Genomic DNA, 25,398 nt, shown 5'->3' with positions numbered 1-25,398 from the left:
CTCCTCCAGGGGATCTTCCCAGCCCAGGGATCGAATCTGTGTCTCTTATGTCTCCTTCATTGCAGGCAGGTTCTTTACTTCTGAACCACCAGGGAAGCCCTCAGCATAGTCATAAGATCTCCCCAAGCCTAGGTAACTTAATTAGCAGGACTCCCTGCATGCATCCTGAGACAAGAGCAGGGATGACCAGGCAGAAGGCTTTAAAATACAATCCAGAGGCCTCAGGGAGGCAGACAGTGTTAGTAGAGGGGGATGGGTGTGCCCTCTACCCACAGCATGGGTTACCAGGAGGGTCTCTCTGAGTAACAGGGGGCCCTTCTGCCTGAAGTAGTGAGCCCCCCAACCCCAGTGTGATTCCCTCTCCTGAAATGCCTCAGGGTGCTCTGACAGAACGTGAGTCTCCCACAAGCCCCCAGTTCGCTCCTCCTGTCTCCCGCCACCCCCACTCCATCTCCCCCTGACCCCAGGCCTGCCTGGTGCACACCAGCGAGACCATATGCCTGTGCTACTTCCTGGAACGGCTCCTGGCGCGGCGGCGGCCAGTCATGCTGGTGGGAACCGCGGGCACCGGCAAGTCGGTGCTGGTGGGGGCAAAGCTGGCCAGCCTGGACCCAGAGGCGTACCTGGTGAAAAACATGCCCTTCAACTACCACACCACATCAGCCATGCTGCAGGGTGAGTGTCAAGACATCGATAACCATGTGAATCGGCCTGCTCCTCACCGCTTACAAAGTCAGGTGCTCACCCACCAACCAGGGAAGAGAAAGGGGCCTTTAATCAAAGTGCCAGCAATCTGGGGAGACGGTGGATTCAGCATGTCCTAAGAACCACTTCTCAAGACCCTGCCCCGTGGTGAAGATGTTTAAACAGAAACAAGTCATCTCAGTTAATCACTGAGACAGGGCTGGGGGAGGTCAGAGTCATAGCCATCCCCGCCACTGTGTGCAGGCTTGTAAGCTCCAGAGATCTTCTTCTAGACCAGGGCTCGCCAGCCTCCAGGATCTGATGCCTGATGATCTGATGTGGAACTGATGTAATAATAATAGAAATAAAGTGCACAGTACATGCAATGTACTTGAATCAATCCAAAACCATCCCCTACCCCTGAGTCTGTAGAAAAATTATCTTCCAGGAAACCGGTCCCTGGTTCCAAAAAGGTTGAGGACCGCTGCTCTAGACATCATCTTGTTCCCACAGTTCGATTTATTTGCAAGATGACTGAAGAGGAATCTTGGGAGAGGTCTGGTCATCGGTTAATTCAGTTCAGTTCAGTTCAGTCTCTCAGTTGTGTCTAACTCTCTGTGGCCCCATGGACGGCAGCACGCCAGGCTTCCCTGTCCTTCACCAACTCCCAGAGTTTGCTCAAACTCATGTCCAATCCCACCATCTCATCTTCTGTTGTCCCCTTCTCCTCCTGCCTTCAATCTTTCCCAGCATCAGGGTCTTTTCCAATGAGCCAGTTCTTCTCATCCTTTGGCCAAAGTATTGGAGCTTCAGCCTCAGCATCAGTCCTTCCAATGAATATTCAGGGTAGATCTCCTTTAAGACTGACTGATTTGATCTTGCAGTCCAAGGGGCTCTCAAGAGTCTTCTCCAACACCACAGTTCAAAAGCATCAATTTTCAGCATTCAGCTTTCTTTATGGTCCAATTCTCACATCCATACCTGACTACTAGAAAAACAATAGCTTTGACTATATGGACCTTTATTGGCAAAGTAATGTCTCTGCTTTTTAATATGCTGTCTAAATTGGTCATAACTTTTCTTCCAAGGAGCAATCAATCTATTGATTGCTTATCTGCCATTTTCTACTTCTTTAATGTATGGGAAGAACTAACACGTTAGGCCAGGTACTGTGTGATGAAAGGATTTGAAAGGTGTGCTCAGGTCAAAGGCAAGTAGAGCATGGGGGTGCCTGGTGTAAAAAGTGAGTTGCAGTATGTGTTTGTGTGTGAGTTGCTCAGTCATGTCCAACTCTTTGTGACCCCATGGACTGTGGTGCTCCAGGCTAGTTACACTATAGCTCTGCTAAAGTGACAAGAAAAGGGGCTTCCTGCTGAGGGGGATTTCCTGCAAGGAGCTGCTCACATAAAGGGCCCAGGGGGCATGGAGGAGGGGACCGCGTCCTGATGTCCTCCACTCTGAGCTGAAACGGAGGTCAGGCACCTCCCCGGCTGACTCCCCTCCCACTCCTCTGTTGTCTGTCCCCTCCCCTGTCTGTCCCCCTCTCCAGCACCTTAGCAAGGTCCCCTTTCCCATCTTTTCCCCCGAAGTGCCTCCCTGGCTGCTGAACTCCTCCAAGGCAGGAGTTCCACACAGAGCAGGTCAGTGCCTTGATGACAAAGAAAACAGAAAACCCACTGAAAGATTTCTGTGGGCTTACAGATTCCTGGCACCAGAAGGGTCTCTAGAGGTCATTTCATGCACCCCTCACACCTTATACGTGGGGGAACTGAGGCTTGGGTACAAGTACGTGGCTGCCTAAAGTCACCATGGTGCGACAAGGCTGATGTGGCAATTCCAGCCTGCTGAGCACTCGGAGTGTGCGTTTCACAGGGCATTTACGTGTTGGGCTCCCGAGTGGACGGGGGCCCTCAGGGATCCCAAGGGTCAATGCATGTGCCTCTCCCACCCCAGCCACTTTCTCCTTGACCTTCACTTATTGTTGAGTCTCCTTTTGTTTAGAAACACTCCTCACACTGACCCTAGAAGCAGCCTCCTTTTGAAGAAGTGCTGAAGCCAGCCTCCCCACGAGAGGAGGGTAGTGGACGGGCTGGGAAGAAATCCCCCTCTCACACCTCAAACTGGAACAGCCTCGCCCCACACTCTAGAGTCTCAGCCACTGGATCACCAGGGAAGTCCCCAAATCATTTAATCTTGTACAAACCTGTGACGTAAGTCCTTTTATCATCCCCATGTCATAGATGAGAAAACTAAGGCACAGAGAAGTTAAATGAGCTCCTTGAGGCTACACAGTAAGTGGTGGAGCCAGGGTTTGAATTCAGAGAGTCTGACTTCAGAGCCTGTGCCCTTAACCACTAGGCTATACCTCCTCCCCTGAAAATAAAACTCTTTGGAAATTGAAATAAATATTTGATAATATTACTTTTACCACTAACTACACTATTTGAGTCGAGAAAGATTATTTTCTAGAATCCTATTATAATGATTTTATAATGTAAAAAGTACTTTGACTAGAGAGTAAAAATTCATTGCCAAGAAAAAAGAGATGAGTTTCATATCCTTGATTCTGAAAAATGCCAGATTCCCTTACTTGAAAATTCCCATCCATCACTATAGTCACAGTCCAAACAAGTTGGTTCATTTGGCTTCTTAGCTGAAAGCATTTCAGAAGTAACAAAATGGCAGGAGGAAGGGTGCTTAGCAGTTATAAAAGTTGGAACAAGAAAGCTGGTATCCAAGAGGAAATAAATAACGTAAAAAGGAGATGCAGGAACCCACAGGGTGGCTGCTCTGACATCAGACAAAAAGCAAATTGTCCACACCCCCCCCAACAGCAGGAGTCCATGTCTATGTTTTGTTTTTGGCCATGCGGCATGCAGGATCTTAATTCTCTGACCAGAGATTGAACCCATGCCCTCTGCAGTGTAAGCACAGAATCTTAACCACTGGACCTCCAGGGTTGGCCTCCATCACTCTTTCTGAAGCCCAGCATTTTCACTGCAGTTTGTATTTAAGACCCTACGAACTTATGTTGAATGTGATGTGGTACAGTCTGCTTTAAAGAGCAGGCAGTAAACCCAGACAGATGTGCAGAATGAGTGTTTATAAGGTAATAAATGTAATGATGGCAAAAGACAGGAAATAGCCCAGTTATCCATATGACAGAATGCTACGCGTTATTACAAAGAATGAGGACATTCTGTATGAATTAAGCTCCACTTCCAAAATCTTTGTCGAGTGAGAAAAGCAAGATACAGAACAGTGTGTATAGTATGCTCCAAATTATGTCTTGTTTAAAAAGAGACATATAAAACTTTGCATACATATGCGCTTGCACATCTATGCTTATACATACAAAGATTATCTCCGGAGGGACACACAAGCAACAGCAGTTGCCCGTGGCAAGGGGAACTGGATGCCAAGAGTGGGGATGGAGAATGACTTAAACTTTTTTAAAATTATGAAATATTTCAAGCATGCGGAAAAGTACAGAGAAGAGTATAACAGATGCCCATGTACCCACCACCCAGACTTCACAGATGTTAACATTACTGTCATCTTGCTATGGATCTTAGCATTTTAAGTACAGCTAACACACCCCCCCCAGCCCTTCCCCCATCATGCCCTTGGAAACCAGACTAGGACCACTACAGTTGATGTGCCATCGTTCCCAAGTTACGCTTTTGATATATGTATGTAGCCATGAAATACATGATGTTGTTGTGTGTATTTAAATTTTAAATATGTATCATATTATAACTTCCTTTGGTAACTTGCTTTTCTCATCCTTCTCTGTTTTAATGCGTGTGGAGTGCTTCTTCACTGGTTTTCACTGCTGCATAGAATTCCCTTGTGTGACTAAATCACAGCTCATTTACCCATTCTCCTACTAAAATGCAACATAATTTTTCAACATTTTCCATTTATAAAATATTTTTTTAGTTATAATTGACAGATAATAACATGGTATGCATTAAAGCACACAATCCGATAAGTTTTTAAATATTTACCCACCAGGAAACCATCACTATGATTGAAATAATGTACACATTCATCGCCTCGAGAGTCCCTCACCTCACTTGGGAATCCCTCCCTCCCTCCCAACCCCCTCCCAACCCCCTCCCAACCCCCTCCCTCCCCCCCTCCCAACCACCTCCCCCACCCTGCTCTGTGTCTAAGGCAACCACTGATCTGTTTTGTCACTACAGGTTAGTTCGCAATTTCTAGAATTTTATATAATGGAATCGTCATACAATGGCCCTCTTTTTTTGGTCTGGCTCCTTTTTCACTCGGCTTGATTTTGAGATTTACCCATGTTGTTGAGGGTACAACAGTTCCTTCTTTTCATTCTTGAAAAGCAAGACAAAATATGTAAAACACTCAGAATGATTCCTAGCATACAGTAAGTGCTTAGTAAATGGAAGCTGTTATTCTAACAATATTAAAATCCTTCTCAAATTTAAGTTATAAATATTATACAAAAATCCCTGAGCCCCAACTGCCAAAACAAAAGGAGCATGAGCAAACCCCTTTTGCCTGAAAAAAGACGTTTAGCATAAGCTATGCTAAAACAAAAATAATGTTTTTGGAAAAAATGTACCAGCTTACAAATGGGCAATAACTTCACCCAGCAGGTCAATTCACTGAGGTCTCCAGAGGGGTGTTTTACAGCTCACTCATCCTGCTAGTCCATCGGATGCCATTTTTCTCAAATCAGATGTTCTTTTATAGAGAAGGCAGCTGCTTGATATTCCCTGCATCTTTCCTCTCTTATCGCTTCCAGCTCTGGGGTCTCCATTGAGTATTTTTCTAAACAGATTCAAAACTCCTTCAAATGCAAACAGGGCTTGTGTTTCAAGGCATTCACATTGCTTATCAGTGTGGATAGCGCATGCTTTATTTGAAGTTTTTACTATGCCAAGCCCCTGTATTATCAGTAATGCTTTTGACTGCAAGCAGCAGACAGCATATTAAAAAGCAGAGACATCAGTCTGCCTACAATGGTCCATATAGTCAAAACTATGCTTTTTCCAGTAGTCATGTGGATATGAGAGTTGGACCATAAAGAAGGCTGAGTGCCCAAGAATTGATGCTTTCATCTTGTGCTGGGGAAGACTCTTGAGAGTCTCTTGGACTGCCAGGAGATCAAATCAGTTGATTCTAAAGGAAATCAACCCTGAATACTCATTGGGGGACTGATGCTGCTGAGGCTGAAGCTCCAATCCTTTGGCCACCTGTGTGCTGCAATCCATGTGGTTGCAAACAGTCGAACATGACTGAGCGACTGAACAACAACAAGCAGAAAATCTGATAACGACACAGAGTTTTTTTTCATGCAACAAGAAGTCTTGAGGTAGGTAGTTGCTAATGCTAAATCAATGATTCAGTGCTACTGAGGCTATAATATCTATTATTCTCATAGATGCTCCCTCAGGGTAGCAGAGTCTCTGCTGGTTCAGCTATTACATCTGTATTCCAAATGGAAAAAAAAACAAAGATAAAGGGAAGAGTTAGTGCCCTTGTCAAGAAACGATAGCTCTCCAGGAATCCCACTGATTTACGTGTCTGTTCAAAATTGTGTCACATGGCCAGTCTAGCTGGAACATAACTAAGGAGAAGGAAGACAGAAATGATGTCTATCACGGATCTGATGACAGTCTCTATTTTTACAAAATGAGAAAATGAGGCTTAGAGGTCTTAAGTGACTTCCCTCAAAGTTACATAGTGATTTAATAGCCAAGCTGTTTTATTTCATTGAGCTACTATGTCCATCCACTTTGATAAGTCATGCATCTACATTTCTATAAGAGAATGCCAACTTTGCTTCCACTTGTCTAATATCTGGAGCACGTGGGTGTCTCTGCCTTTGATAGTAAGTAAAAGAGGCCCTTCACTTGTTCAGTGAAGCTCTCAGACTTAACCTGACCGCTTGCCAGCAGCTGCACCAATCACAGGTTAATAACCCTGGCATCTTGGCTGAGGAGGTGGATCTGTGTCCCTCCAGCTGCTCTAAACACCACAGACCCAGGGCCACTGCTTCCTTTCCCTTCACTGAGTTACCATCTAATGATCCACTCTTGGGTGTTGTTGAAGGTTAGTATGATCAAAGATAATTTAAATTTTTAAAAAATACCTCCTGTAAAAATCTAGGTTGAAGACCATGCCCATTTTGCAACCCAATACACCTTTTATAAGTTTCCAGGATACATGCCTTTTAGAATTGAATGCCTAAAATTTGTTTTCCTACAAAAGTAGAGATGGGTTTGTACCAGTGATCTGGAATGGCATGACTACTCTAATTAAACACAGATTGAGTTCTAAGCTTTCAAAGAGCCAGTTATAAAGGACAATGTGACCATTCTTATTTCATTACAGTAACTATATCACCCATGATTAGTGGCTCAAATAAGTTTCTTCTACTATATAGTTTGGAATCTCTTTTAGTCTTTTTCAATAGGTCTGTTTTATGTCTATTGAAATAGCTTAAGTCTTTTCTCATTCATTTTGGAAATATAAGTGATTTTTAAGAACTAAAGGAATTTGCAATGACCCATCAACAGGACAGTTTTAGAGAAAAAGAGGAGTAAAGAACTGGATCATGGCATCGATGAGCTTATATTTGCAGTGCAATGGGAGTGAGCCAAAGCAATGCTCGTCACAGTCCCGAATTCTCCTGACATCCAACTGTGACTTGAAGTATTAGCTCAACAAATATTTGAGTGCGTAATTACGCTAATTAGATGGGAGCTCGGGTGTCTGAGTCCTTGTGTAAAACAAACCCATCACCTGTTCATTTAAAGTTTGAAGCTGGACGAGACCTTGAAAGATCTGATCAAACTCTGGACCTCAAAGGAGCATTACATTATCAGATAGATAGCTTTCAGCACTTGCCTGAATATCTTCCAAAAAGGAGATGCTGTGCTGTGCTTAGTCGCTCAGTTGTGTCCAACTCTTTGCAGTTCCATGGACTGTATCCTGCCAGGCTCCTCTGTCCATGGGGATTCTCCAAGCAAGAATAATGGAGTGGGTTGCCATGCCCTTCTCCAGGGGATCTTCCCAACCCAGGGATTGAATCTGCATTGCAGGCAGATTCCCTGGTGGTCTGAGCCACCAGGGAAGCCCAAGAATGGATAGGCTACTGAAATGGGTAGCCTAGCCCTTTTCCAGGGGATCTTCCCAACCCAGGAATCAAACCAGGGTCTCCCACATTGCAAGTGAATTCTTTACCAGCTGAGCCACCAGGGAAGTCCAAAAGGAGATGACACAGAATTAAATCATCAAAGACTTACTATCTAGTAGGCAAGATGCTCTACTTTGAGTGGGGATTCAAAATATAAAGAAATTGAAAACAACACGTTTAAGACTATAGGGAAACCATCCCATAAATTTGAGCACCTCCAAATTATGGAATGCAATGAAGCAATTAAAAATCATGTTTTAGTAGGCTAGGTATTATCATATAAAAAGATTTAAAATATATGAAATGAAAAACAACATACACAGGCAGAATATACAGTATAATTCCTATTTTGTAAAGGAAAAAAATCTAACAGAGCAAATACACTAGAGTGAAATAGACCAAAATATTGAAAGTTATGCTTACTGCTAGGTGATAGAATTATGGGCAATTTTCATTTTCATCATTATGATTCTCTATGCTTTCCAATCTTTATATAATGAGTATGTATTATTTTATAATCATGCAAAACATGTTTTTTGAAAGAACAAATGAAGAGCCCTTACAATATAACTGAAGTGTCTTAACATGTGAAAATTTGGATAATAATAAGGAAAAAGAGTACAAACACAGAAACACAAATCAGGCCAATGCAAAGTGAAGACATGATTGATTATTAACCATTTCTGTCAAAAAACTTGGTCAGGCAGTGTGTTAAGTAAACCAGGGATTTCTGAAGGACAGGAGCCAGGTCGTGGTAACGTTTCAGAAGCAGTGTGCTGTGGTGGGTACATAAGTTGCCATAGTCAGGCAGACCTGGCTTAGAATCCTGACTTTGTCCTCAGTAGCTGGATGACCTTGAATAAAGTCCCTTTATTTCCCTAAAGCTCAGTGTTCTCTTTTGTTGAGAGATGTTTTTAAAGGTGATGATAATGCATGCTAGGGCTTCTCTGAAGGCTCAGTGATATGGTGCATGTCAAGTCCTCCGTACAGACCCAGATCCCTAGTGATGCCCAGCAAATGAATGGCTGCAGGGCTCTGGTGCTCAGAGCCTGGAGGAATCCTGGGATGAGTGAGAAGGGCTCTTCCCCAGCCATATGGAAGAAGCATCGGGATCAGTGTCAAGAGCCCTGGGTTCTAATTCCAGCACCGCGTTTAGCCCGTGTCAGCCTCTGTTTCCTTAGTTACAAAGCGGGTATGATAAACCTTTCTTTGCCTATTCATGGAGTTTGTTATTATATTAAGCCATGTATTCATTCATTCTTCAATCAGTTTTTGAATACCTTCCTTTGTGATAGATAATATCCTAGGTGCTGGGGTTACGACAATGAGGAAAACAGAGAAAAGAGTCCTGGCCTTTTGGAGTTTATAATGTGGAGGGATAATGAACAAGATGAATAAGTAAGATATACAAGATATTAAGTGGCAATAAGTGTTAATGGAGGAAAATGAAGCCGGGGCAAGGAATAGGAGGTGGGGTGAGAGGGCTTTAATTTCGGCTCCAGTGCCAGGGAAGGGCTTCCTAAGAAGATGGCATTTGAGAAAGTAAATGCCTGATGGAAGTGAGGGGGCAAAATTCTGGCATTTAGGAGAAAAGATTGTAGACAGGGGAAGCAGCCAGAGCAAAGATGCCATGGCCACGGGTGACTAGTGAGTCAGAAACAGGATGGCTAGAGCAGAGGGAGTGAAGGTAGGAGCACCGGGAGAGGAAAACCAACATGGGAGGTTTGCCCAGGTAACCAGACAGGCTTTTGCTCCAAGTGAGATGGGACTTCACTGGGGGTTTTAAGCATGGGACTGGCACAGTCTGATTTACATCTTACAAGGATACCTCTGCCTGCTGTCTTGAGAACACAGTGTAGGAATGTAAGGGCAAAAGCAGGAAGATCATTTGGGAGGATGTCATGAACACCAGGTGTGAGTCAGTGGACAAGGATGGTAGCAGTGTTGTTCAGCCGCTCAGTTGTGTCTGACTCTTTGCGACTCCATGGACTGCAGCAGGCCAGGCTTCCCTGTCCTTCACCATTTCCCGGAGCTTCTTCAAACTCATGTCCATTGATGCCATCCAACCATCTCATCCTCTGTCGCCCCCTTCTCCTCCTGCCCTCAATCCTTCCCAGCATCAGGGTGTTTTCCGCGAGTCAGCTCTTTCCATCAGGTGGCCAAAGGATTGAACTTCAGCTTCAGCATCAGTCCTTCCAATGAATATTCAGGGTTGATTTCCTTTAGGATTGACTGGTTTGATCTCCTTGCAGTCCTAAGGACTCTCAAGAGTCTTCTCCAGCATCACGGTTCAAAAGCATCAGTTCTTCAGTGCTCAGCCTTCTTTATGGTCCAACTCTCTCATCTATACAATACTGGAAAAACCATAGCTTCGACTATACTGACCTTTGTAAGCAAAGTGATATCTCTGTTTTTGAATACGCTGTCTAGATTTGTCATAGCTTTCCTTCCAAGGAGCAAATGTCTTATGTAAACCCACTTCTGTTCTTCCAGTTCTGCCTGGAAGCAGAACTCACTACTGTCTCATTCTAGATAAGACTTGGAGCAGAGGTCAGCCAAGAAGGGATCCAGTGTGTGTGCCTTTCCTGGGGAGACCTCTCTTTTCTTAATCATCTTTTTGAGATAATTTGGTGTATTCCAAGCCCACTTCTTGCTAACTGACATGCTTTTCTCCTCAACAGTCTTCAAGTAGCATAAAAAACTTAATCAACCCAAATTACAGGGTCTGCTTAATTCCAGGAGTTGATTTGAATATCATTGCTTCAGGAGGAGGAGAAACAAGTCTTCCTAAGGAGAGAGTTTCCTATTATAAGGACTGTTCTCAAAAGCGTGTCCTTGGCAGCCCATTAATTATATTTCATTTTGACAGATCTTGTATATAGTTGTTATGTCTTAAGGGGGGTAGGAAGGTGTTGGGTGATTAATTGGTCAATAGTATATGTTAATTGCATGCTAATTAAATTTAAATTTAATTCCTATTTGGAACACTTAATTTAACTCAGGATCAGAAAATTAGAATATTCAAGCTTCTTGAAGGAATGTGTCTTTCTATCTGTCACCTTCATATGTCTGTTGACACTTCCTCCTTGTTTACAAACTTGTTTTTCAAGAAAAGGGATAAGACGGTTCTTAGAGCCTCTAGCTGTAATAGTATTGGTTCTTGCAGTACATAAATATCTAATTGCAAAACTATTTTTATTGAAAAAAAAAAAATATATATATATATACCCTGTTACTTAGATTTGCTCTGAGCAAGTTCTGTCAGGCTGGGAAAATGTACTCTTTGATTCCTTCCCTCTGGCTGGATAATTGAAGAAGCAGCTCCAGGACAGAGTCTGTACTTAGTTTCTAGAAAGAAACTGAGATGCTCTGCTACCCCAAGGCAGAGGGGCAGGGCATTCATGATACTGGGGGCTTCTAGGAAATTCTCTGGGGCTGTTGTTTCTTCTCTCCCTCAGGGAAAACCCCAGGAGGGGAACACTTTGAGAACACTGTTGAGGAAATATCCAGTATTTCCTCTTTTACAGTCCAGGGGTGGAAGGGGCCTCCTTCCAGTTCTGAGATGAGGAACCACATCCTTCGTCTTCTCTTCTGTCCTAGGTAGAGAAGGGGTGTGTGTGTGTGTGTGTGTGTGTGTGTGTGTGCGCGCGCTAAGTCACTTCAGTCATGTCCAACTCTTTGTGATCCTATGGACTGTAGCCTGCCAGGCTTCTCAGTCCATGGGGTTTCCCAGGTAAGAATACTGGAGTGAATTGCATGCCTTCTTCCAGGGGAGGCCACACAGGTGCCACCTGGGAAGTCCAGCTAGGATCTGGTTGTTTGCAGATTTCCTTGAGGGTAGAGTACTAGGCCTTGGGACTTCTGTTTTCAGTCTGCAAAGAAAACCGTGGACCTCAAGTGTGGTAGAAGGAACACGGGCTTTTTAGTTTAACTGGTTCGGATCTGTACCCTGGCACTACCTTAGACAAGTTAATTCATTCTTCTCAGTCTCAGTTCCGTCATCTGTGAAAGGGGTGCTGGTTCCAATCTTGCAGCACTGCTTTAAGGCTTCAATGAGACCATAAATGTCTGTGCAAACCTAACATTGTGCACAGTCAGATGGCCGATGCCTGGGCTCTGCTCTCACCACCTCTGCCTGGTCATCACCCACCTCCCCTCTGGTCCCATGGAGCTGCCTGCCCCTGGGGGCAGATCTCGCATGCATGCAGCACCGTGGCTTGTCCTTGACATTGGACTGTCTTAGAACTGGCCTCTTGGAGAAGGCACTGGTGACCCACTCCAGTACTCTTGCCTGGAAAATCCCATGGACGGAGGAGCCTGGTGGGCTGCAGTCCATGGGGTTGCGAAGAGTCGGACACGACTGAGCGACTTCACTTTCATGCATTGGAGAAGGAAATGGCAACCCACTCCAGTGTTCTTGCCCGGAGAATCCCAGGGATGGGGGAGCCTGGTGGGCTCTCGTTATGGGGTCACGCAGAGTGGGACACAACTGTCGCGACTTAGCAGCAGCAGCAGCAGAACTGGCCTCTGAGCTTTGACCCTCCTTCCCTCACTAACTGGCTCTCTCCTCAGCTGTCCTGGAGAAGCCTCTGGAAAAGAAAGCCGGCAGAAACTATGGTCCCCCAGGCAACAAGAAGCTCATCTATTTCATTGACGACATGAACATGCCCGAGGTGGACGCCTATGGGACTGTACAGCCTCACACGGTCATCAGGCAGCACCTGGACTATGGCCACTGGTAAGCAAGCATGTGGAGGGACTCGGCTGGGAGGGGGACAGGTCCAAGGCTGGTTTGTCCTGCTGGAGCTGCAGACCTAAGCTCAGTTCTGGCACCAGAGAAGGCGCTGGTCAAAGAAGCTACTGAGCTCTTATTTAAGGGAAAACTCCTATCCTTTCTTCACCACTCATCTCTTAAGTTGCCTTCTTCAAGCTTCCAAAGCATGATTAACCAGGACCACCCCACCTGGCCACGCACACCCCACCTCCTGCTGTGGTTCTGTCGCACTGAGCAGGGCCTTCGATGAGAATGCCTAACATGCCTTAAATCAATTAATTAATTTTTTTAATTTCTTTTTAATTGGAGGATAATTGCTTTACTATATTTTGTTGGTTTCTGCCATACATCAACATGAATCAGCCATAGATATACATCTGTCTCCTTCGTCTTGAACCTCCCTCCCACCTCCCACCCCATCGTATCCCTCTAGGTTGTCACAAAGCATGTGATTTGAGCTCCCTGCATCATACAGCAAATTCCCACTGGCTATCTATTTTATTCACGGCAGTGTGTATGTTTCCATGCTACCGCTCAATTCATCCCACCCTCTCCTTCGCCCACTGTGTCCACCAGTCTGTTCTCTATGTCAGCCTTCGTCTCTCAGAGCATCTCACAGGCTCCATTGTTACCTCCGGCAAGTGTATCGTTTTTAATGGCAAAAGGTCTAAACTTACCAGAAAGAAAAAAAAAGAAAAAACAAGTCAGCGATCTGAGGCAACTCTGGCTTACCATCCTACCTCACACTGAATCCAGTAAGACCTTCCTGGAAATTCTACTGCACTGCCTTCGTATGGTCACCTTTCCGCTCCCAGAAATACCCGCTTCATGCTTCTCCTCTCTCTCCTAGCTTGCCACCCAGCCTCCGCTGATGACCACACCCACTACCTCCGTCTCTAGCTTCCATGTCTATACAGCTTACCTGCCTCCCTGGGCGTCCCCCTACCACAGCTTCCCTGAGGCTTAACCACCCACCAGCATCTTTGCATCCACTCTCTCCACCTCTGAAATCTTACTTCACCTGTTAGTCCCTCCTGATCAGTTCCTTCACATCAATATTTAAACTTGCATGAATTTACCTAGTGATAGTGAAAGTCGCTCAGTTGTGTCCGACTCTTTGTGGCCCCATGGACTATACAGTCCGTGGAATTCTCCAGGCCAGAATGCTGGAGTGGGTAGCTTTTCCCTTCTCCAGGGGATCTTCCCAACCCAGGGATCAAACCCAGGTCTCCCTTATTGCAGGTGGATTCTTTACCGGCTGAGCCACAAGGGAAGCCCAAGAATACCAGAGTGGGTAGCCTATCCCTTCTCCAGCAGATCTTCCCGACCCAGGAATTGAACCGGGGTCTCTTGCATTGCAGGCGGATTCTTTACCAACTAAGCTATCTGTATTCAGAAAATATCATTTTCTGACTACTGCTCTGTCTCCCTCTGTGTTACCAGATTCTCTCCCCAGTCTCCAACTCCTCATCTCCCACTCACTCCTCCAGCCACGATTAGGTTTCTATTTCCTCCACTTTACTGTTCTTACTCAAAGAACTGTATCTTTATTGTGATGTCCAACCGCCCCCATTGGGTCACCATCTTTCTTATTTTCTGTACACACTTGATGTAGTTGACTGCTCTGTCCTTTTGGAAATCCTGGCTTTCTGGGTGCCACACACCCTTGATTTCCTCCTACATCTTTGACCATCTCTGTGGCCTCTTCTTCCTGTTCTACTTCCATAGACAGGGTATCCCTTAGGAATTTGTCCTCAGCTCTTTTGTCTTCTCAGTTTATACCAATGAGTCTAGTCTTTTTTTACCTCTTCAAACACATGAATGATTGGGCACGTCCCAGCTCACCTTCACAACATGCCCACCTGCCTGAGTCCTCACTCATCTGTCGCCTGCGGCTTCTGACTGTTCCAGGTATGATCGAACCAAACTGTCCCTGAAGGAGGTCAGGAATGTCCAGTATGTTTCCTGCATGAACCCCGCCGCAGGCAGCTTCACCATCAACCCCCGGCTTCAGGTATGGGGGGAGCTGTGACCTTGGGGTCCTAAACATCACCTTCCAAGCTGATGTCACTCATCTCTGTGGGATAATTGGCTCTCCACCCATCCAGCCTCTTTACATGGTAAATCATACAAGATGTGGACTTGTGTCTCCAGGGACACAACAAAACACCTCAACCTAGACCCCCTGAGGCTTTTTTTTTCTTTTTTGTTTATAATTAACTTTCATTGGAGCATAGTTGATTTACAGTGTTGTATTAGTTTCTGCTCTACAGCAAAGTGAATCAATTATATGTGTGTGTGTATACACACACACACACACACACACACACACACACACACATCCACTCTTTTTAAAATTCTTTTCCCACATAGGTTATTGCAGAGTATTGAGTAGATTTCCCTGTGCTATACAGTAGGTTCTTATTATCTGTTTTATATATTGGAGTGTGTGTATGTCAATCCCAATCTTCCAATTTATACCTCCCTCTCGTTCTCCCCTTGGTAACCATAAGTTTGTTTTCTACATCTGTGACTCTTATTTCTGTTTTGTAAATAATTCATTTGTACTGCTTTTTAAAAAAGCTTTTCAAGCCAGATGGAATCACAGGGTTAGTCTAACTCATCTTGGCCTTCAGAATGAGAGAACTTCAGAGAGGTGAATGACCCTGCCGAGGTCACGTGCATTCTCAGTATCACGTTCAGATTTGGACCCAGAGTCCATGTTCCCTTCTCTTCCTGCTATGCCACACTGACATCTTTGACCAGAGGTCCAAAGCCCTTCATTCATTCTAGGCTCAACTAAGTTTGGGTTTAATGTGAGGAGTGTGGCCAGAATGTAGAATTCAAAGCCCTTCTAAGAATTCTTGACCACCGTGTCCAAATCCAGAAGAGGTGATTTCTGTTCTGTGACCACAGAGGGTAACTCGTGGCCTCCTCCCTGTGGCTCTGTTTTCCCGAGCAGCGTCACTTCAGCGTGTTCACCCTCTCCTTCCCGGGAGCAGACGCCCTGTCCTCCATATATAGCGCCATCCTGACTCAGCACCTCAGGCTGGGGAGCTTCCCGGCACCGCTGCACAAGAGCGTCCCCCAGCTCCTCCAGCTGGCCCTCACCTTCCACCAGAAAATCGCCACCACATTCCTCCCCACAGCAATCAAATTCCACTACATCTTCAACCTCAGGGACTTCGCCAACATTTTCCAGGTGAGTCCGTCCTCTCCGAGGCTTGACAATGACCCTGTTCTCTCCGTCCTTGGTGAAACTCTTTGACAAAGGGATGATCCTTATGGGGTGATGAACATATAAGTAAACAGATTGCCATGGGATCTGTGTGGGTCTATTCAACAGAACAGAGTTCTGGGGCTTCCCTGGTGACTCAGTGGTAAAGAATCCACCTGCCATGACAGGAGACATGCCTTTGATCCCTGGTCCGGGAAGATCCCACATGCCTCAGAGCAGCTAAGCCCATACACCACAGCTATTGAGCCCAGGTGCCACAACTACTGAAGGATGAGTGCCCTAGAGTCTGTGCTCCACAACAAGAGAAGCCACCGCAGTGAGAAGCCCAGGCACCTCTACTAAAGAGTAGCCTCTACTCTCTGCAAATAAAGAAAAAGCCCTTGCAGTGATCAACATCCAGCACAGCCAAAAATTTTTAAAATATAGAATTCTGTTAGTCAATTGAATTACTTCTCAGTAAGCCAGATGCAATAACCTCAGATGTGCAGATGACACCACCCTTATGGCAGAAAGTGAAGACGAACTAAAAAGCCTCTTGATGAAAGTGAGAGAAGAGAGTGAAAAAGTTGGCTTAAAGCTCAACATTCAGAAAACTAAGATCATGGCATCTGGTCCCATCACTTCATGGCAAATAGATGGGGAAACAGTGGAAACAGTGGCAGACTTTATTTTGGGGGGCTCCAAAATCACTGCAGATGGTGATTGCAGCCATGAAATTAAAAAACACTTACTCCTTGGAAGGAAAGTTATGACCAACCTAGATAGCATATTAAAAAGCAGAGACATTACTTTGCCAACAAAGGTCTGTCTAGTCAAGGCTATGGTTTTTCCAGTAGTCGTATATGGATGTGAGAGTTGGACTGTGAAGAAAGCTGAGCACCGAAGAATTGATGCTTTTGAACTGTGGTGTTGGAGAAGACTCTTGAGAGTCCCTTGGACTGCAAGGAGATCCAATCAGTCCATCCTAAAGGAGATCAGTCCAGGGTGTTCATTGGAAGGACTGATGTTGAAGCTGAAAGTCCAGTACTTTGGCCACCTCATGTGAAGAGTTGACTCATTGGAAAAGCCCCTGATGCTGGGAAGGATTGAGGGCAGGAGGAGAAGGGGACAACAGAGGATGAGATGCCTGGATGGCATCACTGACTCGATGGACATGAGTTTGGGTAAACTATAGGAGTTGGTGATGGACAGGGAGGCCTGGTGTGCTGAGATTCATGGGGTCTCTAAGAGTCAGACATGACTAAGTGACTGAACTGAACTGAACTGAACTGAAGCCGGATGCATTTTTTGAGTTGGTTCCTTCAAGCTGAATATGGCTCAGCATTTCAAAGATAATGTTATGTAATGATTTCAGCCCAGGAAAGAGAGTGGCACAGAAGAGAGATAAAAATATTTTGCAGGCCCTGCTGGTCCACCCATCTTTCTTGAGATGCAAGAGAACTCCCCCAAACCATGCAGCAGAGCTCTGCTTCCTATAGAAGCCATGTGGTACTACTCCTAAGACACCATCCTCTAGCCCCTGGGATGCCTCAGTCCTAAAAACTCTGGATTCTTTCCCAGGTCAAAACCATTTCAGAATAGTGATGCTCTTCTAACTAGGGATAGCCTGTGTCTGCCTGGTGCTTCCAATTGCTTGGCCCCTCACTATCAAAATCTCCAGAAGGCAGCGCAGCAAACCCAGCCCCTTCTTCCCCTTGCTCAGGTAACCCATCCTCACATCACCCTCCCATCCTGGAGGAGAATCTGCAGAAACTACTTCTCAGAGGGATCCCTCTCCAGGATAGCTCTGAGTCATTTTTGAGGGAAAGTGCCTTTTATACCAAGCAGAGGCCACACTTGTAGGGAAATGTCAACTTGACCAGGGAGCAAGGCTTGACCCTCCACGGGGAGCACATTGATAATTACCCAGGGTGAAAAGCTAACTCATTGGAAAAGATCCTGATGCTGGAAAGGACTGAAGGTAAAAGGAGAGGTGGGTGGCAGAGGATGAGATGGTTAGATAGCATCACCAACTCAATGGACATGAATCTGAGCAAACTCCGGGAGACAGTGGAGGACAAGAGAGGCTGGTGGGCTATAGTCTACAAGGTTGCAAAGAGATGGACGTGACTTAGCAACAACAGATGGACTGAACAACAGCAACACTCAGGGCACTACTTGTGCAGGTAGAACTCTGGGAAACCTCAGACTAACAAAGGTCCAGACACTGAGGCCATAGGGCCTGCAGGTTCCATGGTTGTAAGGAGCAGAAACCCACTGAACATTAGCTCAGTGATCTGAGAGCAGCATTCCCAAAAGGCTCACCCAGAGGGTGGACCATTGAGCCCCACAGCCAGGTCAAGTCTCTGAGAGCACGTGTGAGCTGACCCAGGATGGCACTCCTGGGTCAGGTGCCTCCAAACATTCACTTATTAACTTATAAATGAGGAAACAGACCCACAGAGCTTACACCGATTTGCCTAAGAGCACAGAGCCAGCCAGGGGAGGAACTGGAATAGAACCTAGGTCTTCAGGTCCCCCTTCCACCATTCTGTCCTCATCCATCCTTTTGATGAAACAGCCTAAGACAGTTAAGGCAGCAAGAAGGGCCCAGCTCCGTGGCCCTGAGACCTGGACAATGGCGATGTTTGTGCATCTCCACCCTCAACTCCCATTTATCAAGTATCAATTGAGAAAGACTTTTTTAAAAATTTTGTTCATGTATTTATTTTTGGCTGCCCTGGGGCTTTGTGGCTGCACTCGGGCTTTCTCTAGTGGTGGCAAGCAGGGGCTACCCTTTCTCGTGGGGCACGGGCTTCTCATTGCAGGGGCTTCTCTTGTTGCTGAGCACAGGCTCTGGAGCACAGGCTCAGTAGCTGTGGCACGGGAGCCTAGTTGCCCCACAGCCCGTGGGGTCTTCCTGGACCAAGGATAGAACTTGTGTCTCCTGCTTTGGCAGGTGGATTCTTAACCACTGGACTACCAAGGAAACACCTTTTTTTTTTTTTTTTTTTGAATCGCACAAGCCATCTCTTAAATCTCACTGAAGCGGGATGAGACATAGGTGTCACTGTCTTCATTTTCCAAATGAACAAGAAGGAGTTAAGTCGTTAGATCAAGTTCCTGTTGCTCGTAGTGGCAGAATAAAAGGGAAAAGAAGCATCAGGTCTCCCTCACACGATACACTGGGCTGGCTGCTGCCTGGACAGCTCCTTGTCACCTGTGCGACCTGAAATTCATACTCACGACAGCCCTTCAGGATACACATTATTATCCCAATTTAACAGAGGCTGGGAGAAGTTGCCAGCTCATAGATGACAGTGTGAATGCTCGGGTATTAGAAAAGTACACACGGTGTTGATGGAATAACAAGTAGGCGAGAACAGGCCTCAGAGATGTCGCCAAGCCACAAGATCGGGGAGGGAACTTTGAGATCAGAGAGGATCTTTGTAAAAGGTCCAACTTCAGTCTGTAATAAAGCTGGCATTTATTGAGCCAGTCCTATGCCCTCTGCATCTATTAGCTAATTATTTAATCTTCAAGACAACCATTTCAGGTACAAGACCGATCACTTCCAAATTGGAAACGACAAAACTATGTCACAGGCAAGTCAGTAGCTCAAGTATGTTTGCATAATTGCCAAGCAGAGCCTCATATCCCAGATGAGGAGGGGGTCAGTTCTCTTGTGTGGGGATTCAGGCGGCCAAGTTGTCCTGGGAAAGGAGGGTCCCAGTCCAGCCTGTGTTAGGTCCTCCCTAGTCAAGGAGGAACTAGGAGGGGAGGTATGGTGTGGGGCTAAGTCTGTTTCTTTTCCAGACTCAGCCAGCCTGAGTTGCAACCCCTGGGCTCTGTGTCCCAGCCCGACCTCTGCAGCCTGCCAGCTGTCAGCTCCCAGCCCCAAATGTGGGGAGTGCATCCCCACTGGAGAACCTGCCTCCGTCCATCCATGCAGCCCCTCACCCTCCTCCTCCAGAATGGAGTTTTGAGCCCACAGCTTGGCTACAGCCTCCCCCTCCCACCCCTTTCCCAGCCTGCTTGCCTAAAGGCCTGACAGGAGAGCTGTAAGGAAGGTTGAATGCCCCCAAGGAGAAAGGCTGTGTCTGGAGAACATGCCGTTTTCCTCCATCCAGCTTGATCCAAGTTTCCATCATTCAGCCCTTCTCAGCGCTTCACTCACTCTCTCCAGGATCCAGACGTCAGGACAGAACTTGATCATGCTCTGAGCAGAAATCATTAAGCATTCCCATCTCAGTGCTACACAAAACTGTCTGAGTTGGTACAAAGTTTGCCCTTGACATGCTCTCATCGACTCAGCCCTTAATTGTCAGTCAGCCTGAGCATCTGGCTGTAACGGGGCTTGTAAACTTCAGCTGATGTCTCTCCTCGCTCCCCGAGTCAGCACTGGTGGCGGGGCTCCTTCTCTGCCGTCCACACCTCACATGGGGCTGGTCCCCAGGAGATCCAGGAAGCAGACAGGGGCTGAGAAGTATGTGTGGGAGGGGCCAAAGGGACCTAATGAGATTTCTTTCTTTTTCTAAAATAAACTTTTTTTAAAGTCTCACATCCAAGTCAAAAAGCGCAAAAGTCATGAACACACAGCTCAGTTAATTGTCACAAAGTCGTCACAGCTACATAACCATAACTCAAGTCAAGAACTACTTTCTCAATAAATATATTTTTAAAAAAAGTACATTCCCAGCATCCCTGAAACCCCTCGTTTTTCTTTCTTCTGTTCGCTCTTAAAAAAAAAAAAAAAATGAAGCTTTTCTTTTCATTGTACTTACCTATTTATCTGGCGGCACTGAGTCTTTGTTGCTGCATGCAGGCTCTCTCTAGTTGTGGTGCAGTGACTTCTCATTGTGATGGCTTCTCTTGTTGCAGTTCACGAGCTCCAAGTTGTGCAGGCTTCAGTAGTTGTGGCTCTTGAACTCTAGAGCATGGAGTCAGCAGTTGAGGCAAACCACCTTAGTTGACCCGTGGCATGTGGGATCTTCCCAGACCAGAGACAGAACCTGTGTCTCCTGCTCTGGCAAATGGATTCTTAACCACTGGGCCACCAGCGAAGTCCTCCACTCACTCTTTTCTCCTCCTCTCAGAGCTAAAATACTGTCTGAACTTCTAACCGCATATGTTATTTCAGCCTATTTTGGGACTTTATATAAATGCAAATTGTATGGTAAATATGCTTGTGTACCTTTGTGTACCTATGTTTGCACCTATATACGCAATCATGCCATTGGTAAAAATGAATCATAGTAACAATTTCTTTCTTACCCTTAAATCTTCCCATTGCTTTTTCTTACCTGCCACCACAAGGAAGAGATGTGGTAAGAATGGCCTTTTGCAGCATCGCTAATTTTAGGGGAAAATCTTTACAATAGTTGGCTGTTAAGTGTGATGCTTACTATAGATTTTCGCAGATGCTCTTTACCAGTTTAAGAAAATTTCTTTCAGTTTATAGTTCACTAAGAGTTTTTTTATCATGAATCTATGTTGAAACTTAAATGATTTTTCTATATCTGTTGAAATCATTGTATCTATTTTTTTCTCCTTTTTTTCTGGAAATGGGTTAAATTATGTTGAATATTTTTGAGTAATCAACCCAACTGAGTTGTTAACATGGCGAACTTACTTTATTTTCTGGATTCCATTCATTATTTTTTTCTCTATAATGTTTGCACCTATATTAATATAATTTTCCTATCATTTTTCTTTCTTCCAGTGTTCTAAGGTTATGAAGTCCTCATAAAATGCATTGGGAATTGTTTCCTCCATTTCTACTCTCAGGAAGATTTTTTAAGACACTGTATCGCGCCTTCCTTAAATGTCAGAAGAATTTAATGATGAAACCATCTGGAGTTTTTTTGTGAAAGATTTTCCATTATAAATTCCATTTTTTAAATACATATTAGGCAATTCACATTTCCTACTTCTTTTTGCATCAGTTGTGGTCAGATGTCAGTGTCATCAGTTTCTAATTTATTAGCATAAACTTGTTTATAGTACCCTGTTGTTATCTTTTAAGTATCTGCTTTATCTGACATGTGCTCTCTTTTTTTGTTCTGGCTATTGATTATGTGTACCTTCTCTGTTTTTCTCTTTTTATCTTCAATCAGCCCTGCTAGAGAGTAGGGCTAATTGTGCTAGTCTTTTCAAAAGAAACTGAAAATGAGAAGTATGTCAATATTATGTGTTTGATTTTATTGGTTATCTCTATTTGATACATTTTTGTATACAAATTTATTAAAATTTGCTCTTTTCTTTATAATCTCTTTCTTCCAACTTACTCTAGGATTGGGGTGAGTTTGTTCTTGTTCTTCTATCTTCTTGACATGGCTACTTAGATCATTAATTGTCAGCTTTTCACCTCTTGTTATGACCAGATCTTCATGCCATGCAGATGAATCTGAGCATCATTCTGTCTGTTGCGAAAGTGTTAGTTGCTCAGTTGTGTCTTGACTCTGTGACCCCGTGGACTGTAGCCCACCAGGCTCCTCTGTCCATGGATTTCTCCAGGCAAGAGTACTGGAGTGGGTAGCCATTCCCTTCTCCAGGGGATCTTCCCAACCCAGGGATCGAACCCAAGTTTCCCTCATTGCAGGCAGATTCTTTACTATCTGAGCCACTGGGGAAGCCCGTTCTGTCTGTAATGACATACAATTAAAGGACTCCTTTTCTTGTAAAACAAGACAGAAATCAGTGAGGGCAAACAAAGCATCGATGAGTTTTAAGTTACAGGATTTGAAGTTGTCAAGAGGCTCTGATCTCAGTGGTCTCCATTTTTCCATAAAGAAGTTTGGAGCATTGGCTAACAGTAACAGGGAAGTGATGGAAATTTGAAAAGAATAGTAAATATTTACAATGATCCCTGAGGTATATAGGAAGGACAACTTACTAGAGATGAATCACTAGATTGCTGACCTGTAAAAGTTAGCTATATTCCTTCCAGCCCTCTGTTGTCCTTCTGATTTGAATTAACAGTCATCACCCAGATTAGCTTTCAAAACGGCACTTGTAGAGTTGAAATACAGCAGAGGAGCCCCCTCACCCATTTCTGTGGTGATTTGGAAAGCAGTGGTTGAAATTCCAGGATCTCAGGTCAGGCAGACCTAGTTTCAAAGCTGTGTGGTTTTGAACTAAGGCCACTTATTACCCTATTACGTTGGGCACATTTTCTTTCTTTCTGAATCGCACCCTTCACCTTATACTGAACGACTATTGTAAAAATTACTTTGTAGGTTCATCACGGTGGTTAAATGAGCTTTGTCTGGTGGAACATCTAGTTCAGTGTTGCATAACTGGCTTCCATCAATAGTAACTGTTGAAGTTTTAAGTTGCTATTCATGTTATTTTTGTTGCTGTTTATTCTCTTTATAGGGTATTCTCTTCTCCTCCGTGGAATGTGTCAAGTCCACACAGGACCTAGTAAACCTCTATCTGCACGAATCGAATCGGGTTTATCGGGATAAGATGGTGGAAGAGAAGGACCTTGATCTTTTTGATAAGATCCAGGTAGACGTGGTCAAGAAAATTTTTGATGTGAGTATTGCCCTGTGAATTTCTGCTTACATCTGAAAAAGAATGGTGATTATGCAAGGATCACCCAAATGATAAAAATCTAGCCCTTAAATTGAAGAAAATCATGTTTAGATAAAGAAAGAAAGTCTGTCCTTAGTGTGACAAAGTAGAAAATTCTGGGGCAAGAAGAGACACAAATTAACCATAGAATCTCGGTGTTGTGAGGTCTGTGAAGACCATCTGACCATATCCTTGTCCTTTCCCCAAACTGGTCATCCCAGCTGACACACCAGCATCCTTGGAAATTCACAGTCTTGTCTCTGCAGAGCTAGCCACTTTGGAACTGCTATTGGCTGGAAATTTGGAACAAGTTTGAAACTTGGAACATTTGGAACAACTCTAAAGACTAAAGATTTATTTAAATAGTGATTTAAAATTTATTTCCTGGGTTATGCCTCTGCTGTTGAACAGCATGCTGATCACCCCCTTCCCAAGTGAGTCCTCTAGTCTGAACCTGAGGAAAGAGTGGCAGGTGGGAACAATTGCTCATGCTGACATAAACTCCTCCTGATGCATAAGAAAGCCTGTTCTTTCTTGGACTCACCTTCTTAACAATCTCCACCTCTCAAAATCTCAAATATTGGGGTCTTGATAAGCAAACAATTCCTTTCTGGATTAAAAAAGTATAGCTGTCCCTTTGAAACTTCAAGGATAGCTTGGTAGTGACAAGACAAAGACTCCCTGTCTTTTAAGTCAGCTGAGTTGTACTGGGTATTTTATTTTCTTATACATAATAAGGTTTGTCTCCACTTTGTGTGGAATCAGACCCAAGAGTCCCATCAGGAGGGTCCTTGCCCCTGTATCTCATCATCAGGACCTCGAAGAGACTGTGGAGCAGACCCGAAGCCTGAACGTGTATTGCCATTTTTCCCACGGTATCGGGGAGCCCAAGTACATGCCTGTCCAGTCGTGGGAACTTCTGACCCAGACCCTGGTGGAGGCCCTGGAGAACCACAACGAAGTCAGCACAGTGATGGACCTGGTGCTCTTCGAGGACGCCGTGCACCACATGTAACTGTGCTTCTCTTCTTGCCTTTCTTCAGCTGTCTGCCCTTCCCAGTGTCAGGTCTCACTGGGGCATTTGAGGGCGCCTGGATAAAATCGGGAAAGCAGCTACTGCTTCTGCCATGAAGGTCAAAGTGGCAGCTGGTAGAGCAGCTTCTGCCACTGACCTTGGGGGGCAGTGTCGTGTTAAACTCTGGAGGAACAGGATTTGTTTACATGGTTGCCATTTGCAATCCTGGTCCTGACCACAGTGACACCAGGGGAGAATGGGAGGTCATCAAATAAGGCAGAAGAGCTGAGGACCTGTATTCCCAACCCACCCTAGTCCAGTGAGATTGAAAGTTTTAAGTGCACACATGTTTCCAAAATTAACTGTCCTTTTAAGTCTTGCTCCTGTCCAGTGAATGGGCTTCCCCCAGGTGGCTCAGTGGTAAAGAATCACCTGCCAACGCAGGAGACACAGGTTCCATGCTTGGGTCAAGAAGATCCCCTGGAGAAGGAAATGCAACCCACTCCAATACACTTGCCTGGGAAATTCCGTAGACAGAGGAGCCTGGTGGGCTACAGTCCGTGGGGTCACAAAGAGTCAGACACGACTTAGTGACTGAGCACACTCTGAGCACGCGGGCTATCAAGTGAACCATGGAGAAAGGTCTCCAAGCCTCCCAGACATTACGTACTCACACCTGAGCTGCATTTACCACCCCTCCTGCCTTCTACAGTCTCTCCACCCTGCCCCCTGCCGCCCAGGGTCTCCAACAGCAAAATCCGCTTCGTCTTCCACTTCCCTGAACTTCCTCACTGGTGAATTCTTACTTAAACCTAACTGATCCCGGGGTTGAGGAAAACGTTTTTTTCTTCCCCCTTCTATATGATCCAGGGCCTAGAAAGAGGCAGGGACCCTCCTTCTCCCCTCACTCCATGCCGGTGACATTTCTCTGCACCAAACAATATAGTGAG

At 45.1% G+C, this 25,398-nt stretch overlaps 1 protein-coding gene across 5 annotated transcripts in view; it reads left to right on the top strand.

Moving 5' to 3' along the window:
* Positions 1-25,398, top strand: part of DNAH9 (dynein axonemal heavy chain 9) — a 286,190-nt gene that overhangs the window by 140,313 nt on the left and 120,479 nt on the right. The window contains exons 38-43 of one of the 5 annotated variants that reach the window (XM_081580689.1): positions 468-675; positions 12,437-12,602; positions 14,550-14,652; positions 15,601-15,840; positions 23,233-23,394; positions 24,248-24,444. In XM_081580689.1, coding sequence (XP_081436815.1) covers positions 468-675; positions 12,437-12,602; positions 14,550-14,652; positions 15,601-15,840; positions 23,233-23,394; positions 24,248-24,444 — 1,076 coding nt within the window. Of the gene's footprint in view, positions 1-467; positions 676-12,436; positions 12,603-14,549; positions 14,653-15,523; positions 15,841-23,232; positions 23,395-24,247; positions 24,445-25,398 lie in introns of those variants that run through there. The other 4 variants (XM_081580690.1, XM_081580691.1, XM_081580693.1 and 1 more) reach the window with 4 other exon arrangements.

This window comes from Giraffa tippelskirchi, chromosome 3 (genome assembly GCF_054371585.1).
Source record: "Giraffa tippelskirchi isolate mGirTip1 chromosome 3, T2T-mGirTip1v1.2.pri, whole genome shotgun sequence".
In the NCBI taxonomy this organism is placed as follows: domain Eukaryota; kingdom Metazoa; phylum Chordata; class Mammalia; order Artiodactyla; family Giraffidae; genus Giraffa; species Giraffa tippelskirchi.
This window is presented reverse-complemented; position numbering and strand designations above follow the sequence as displayed.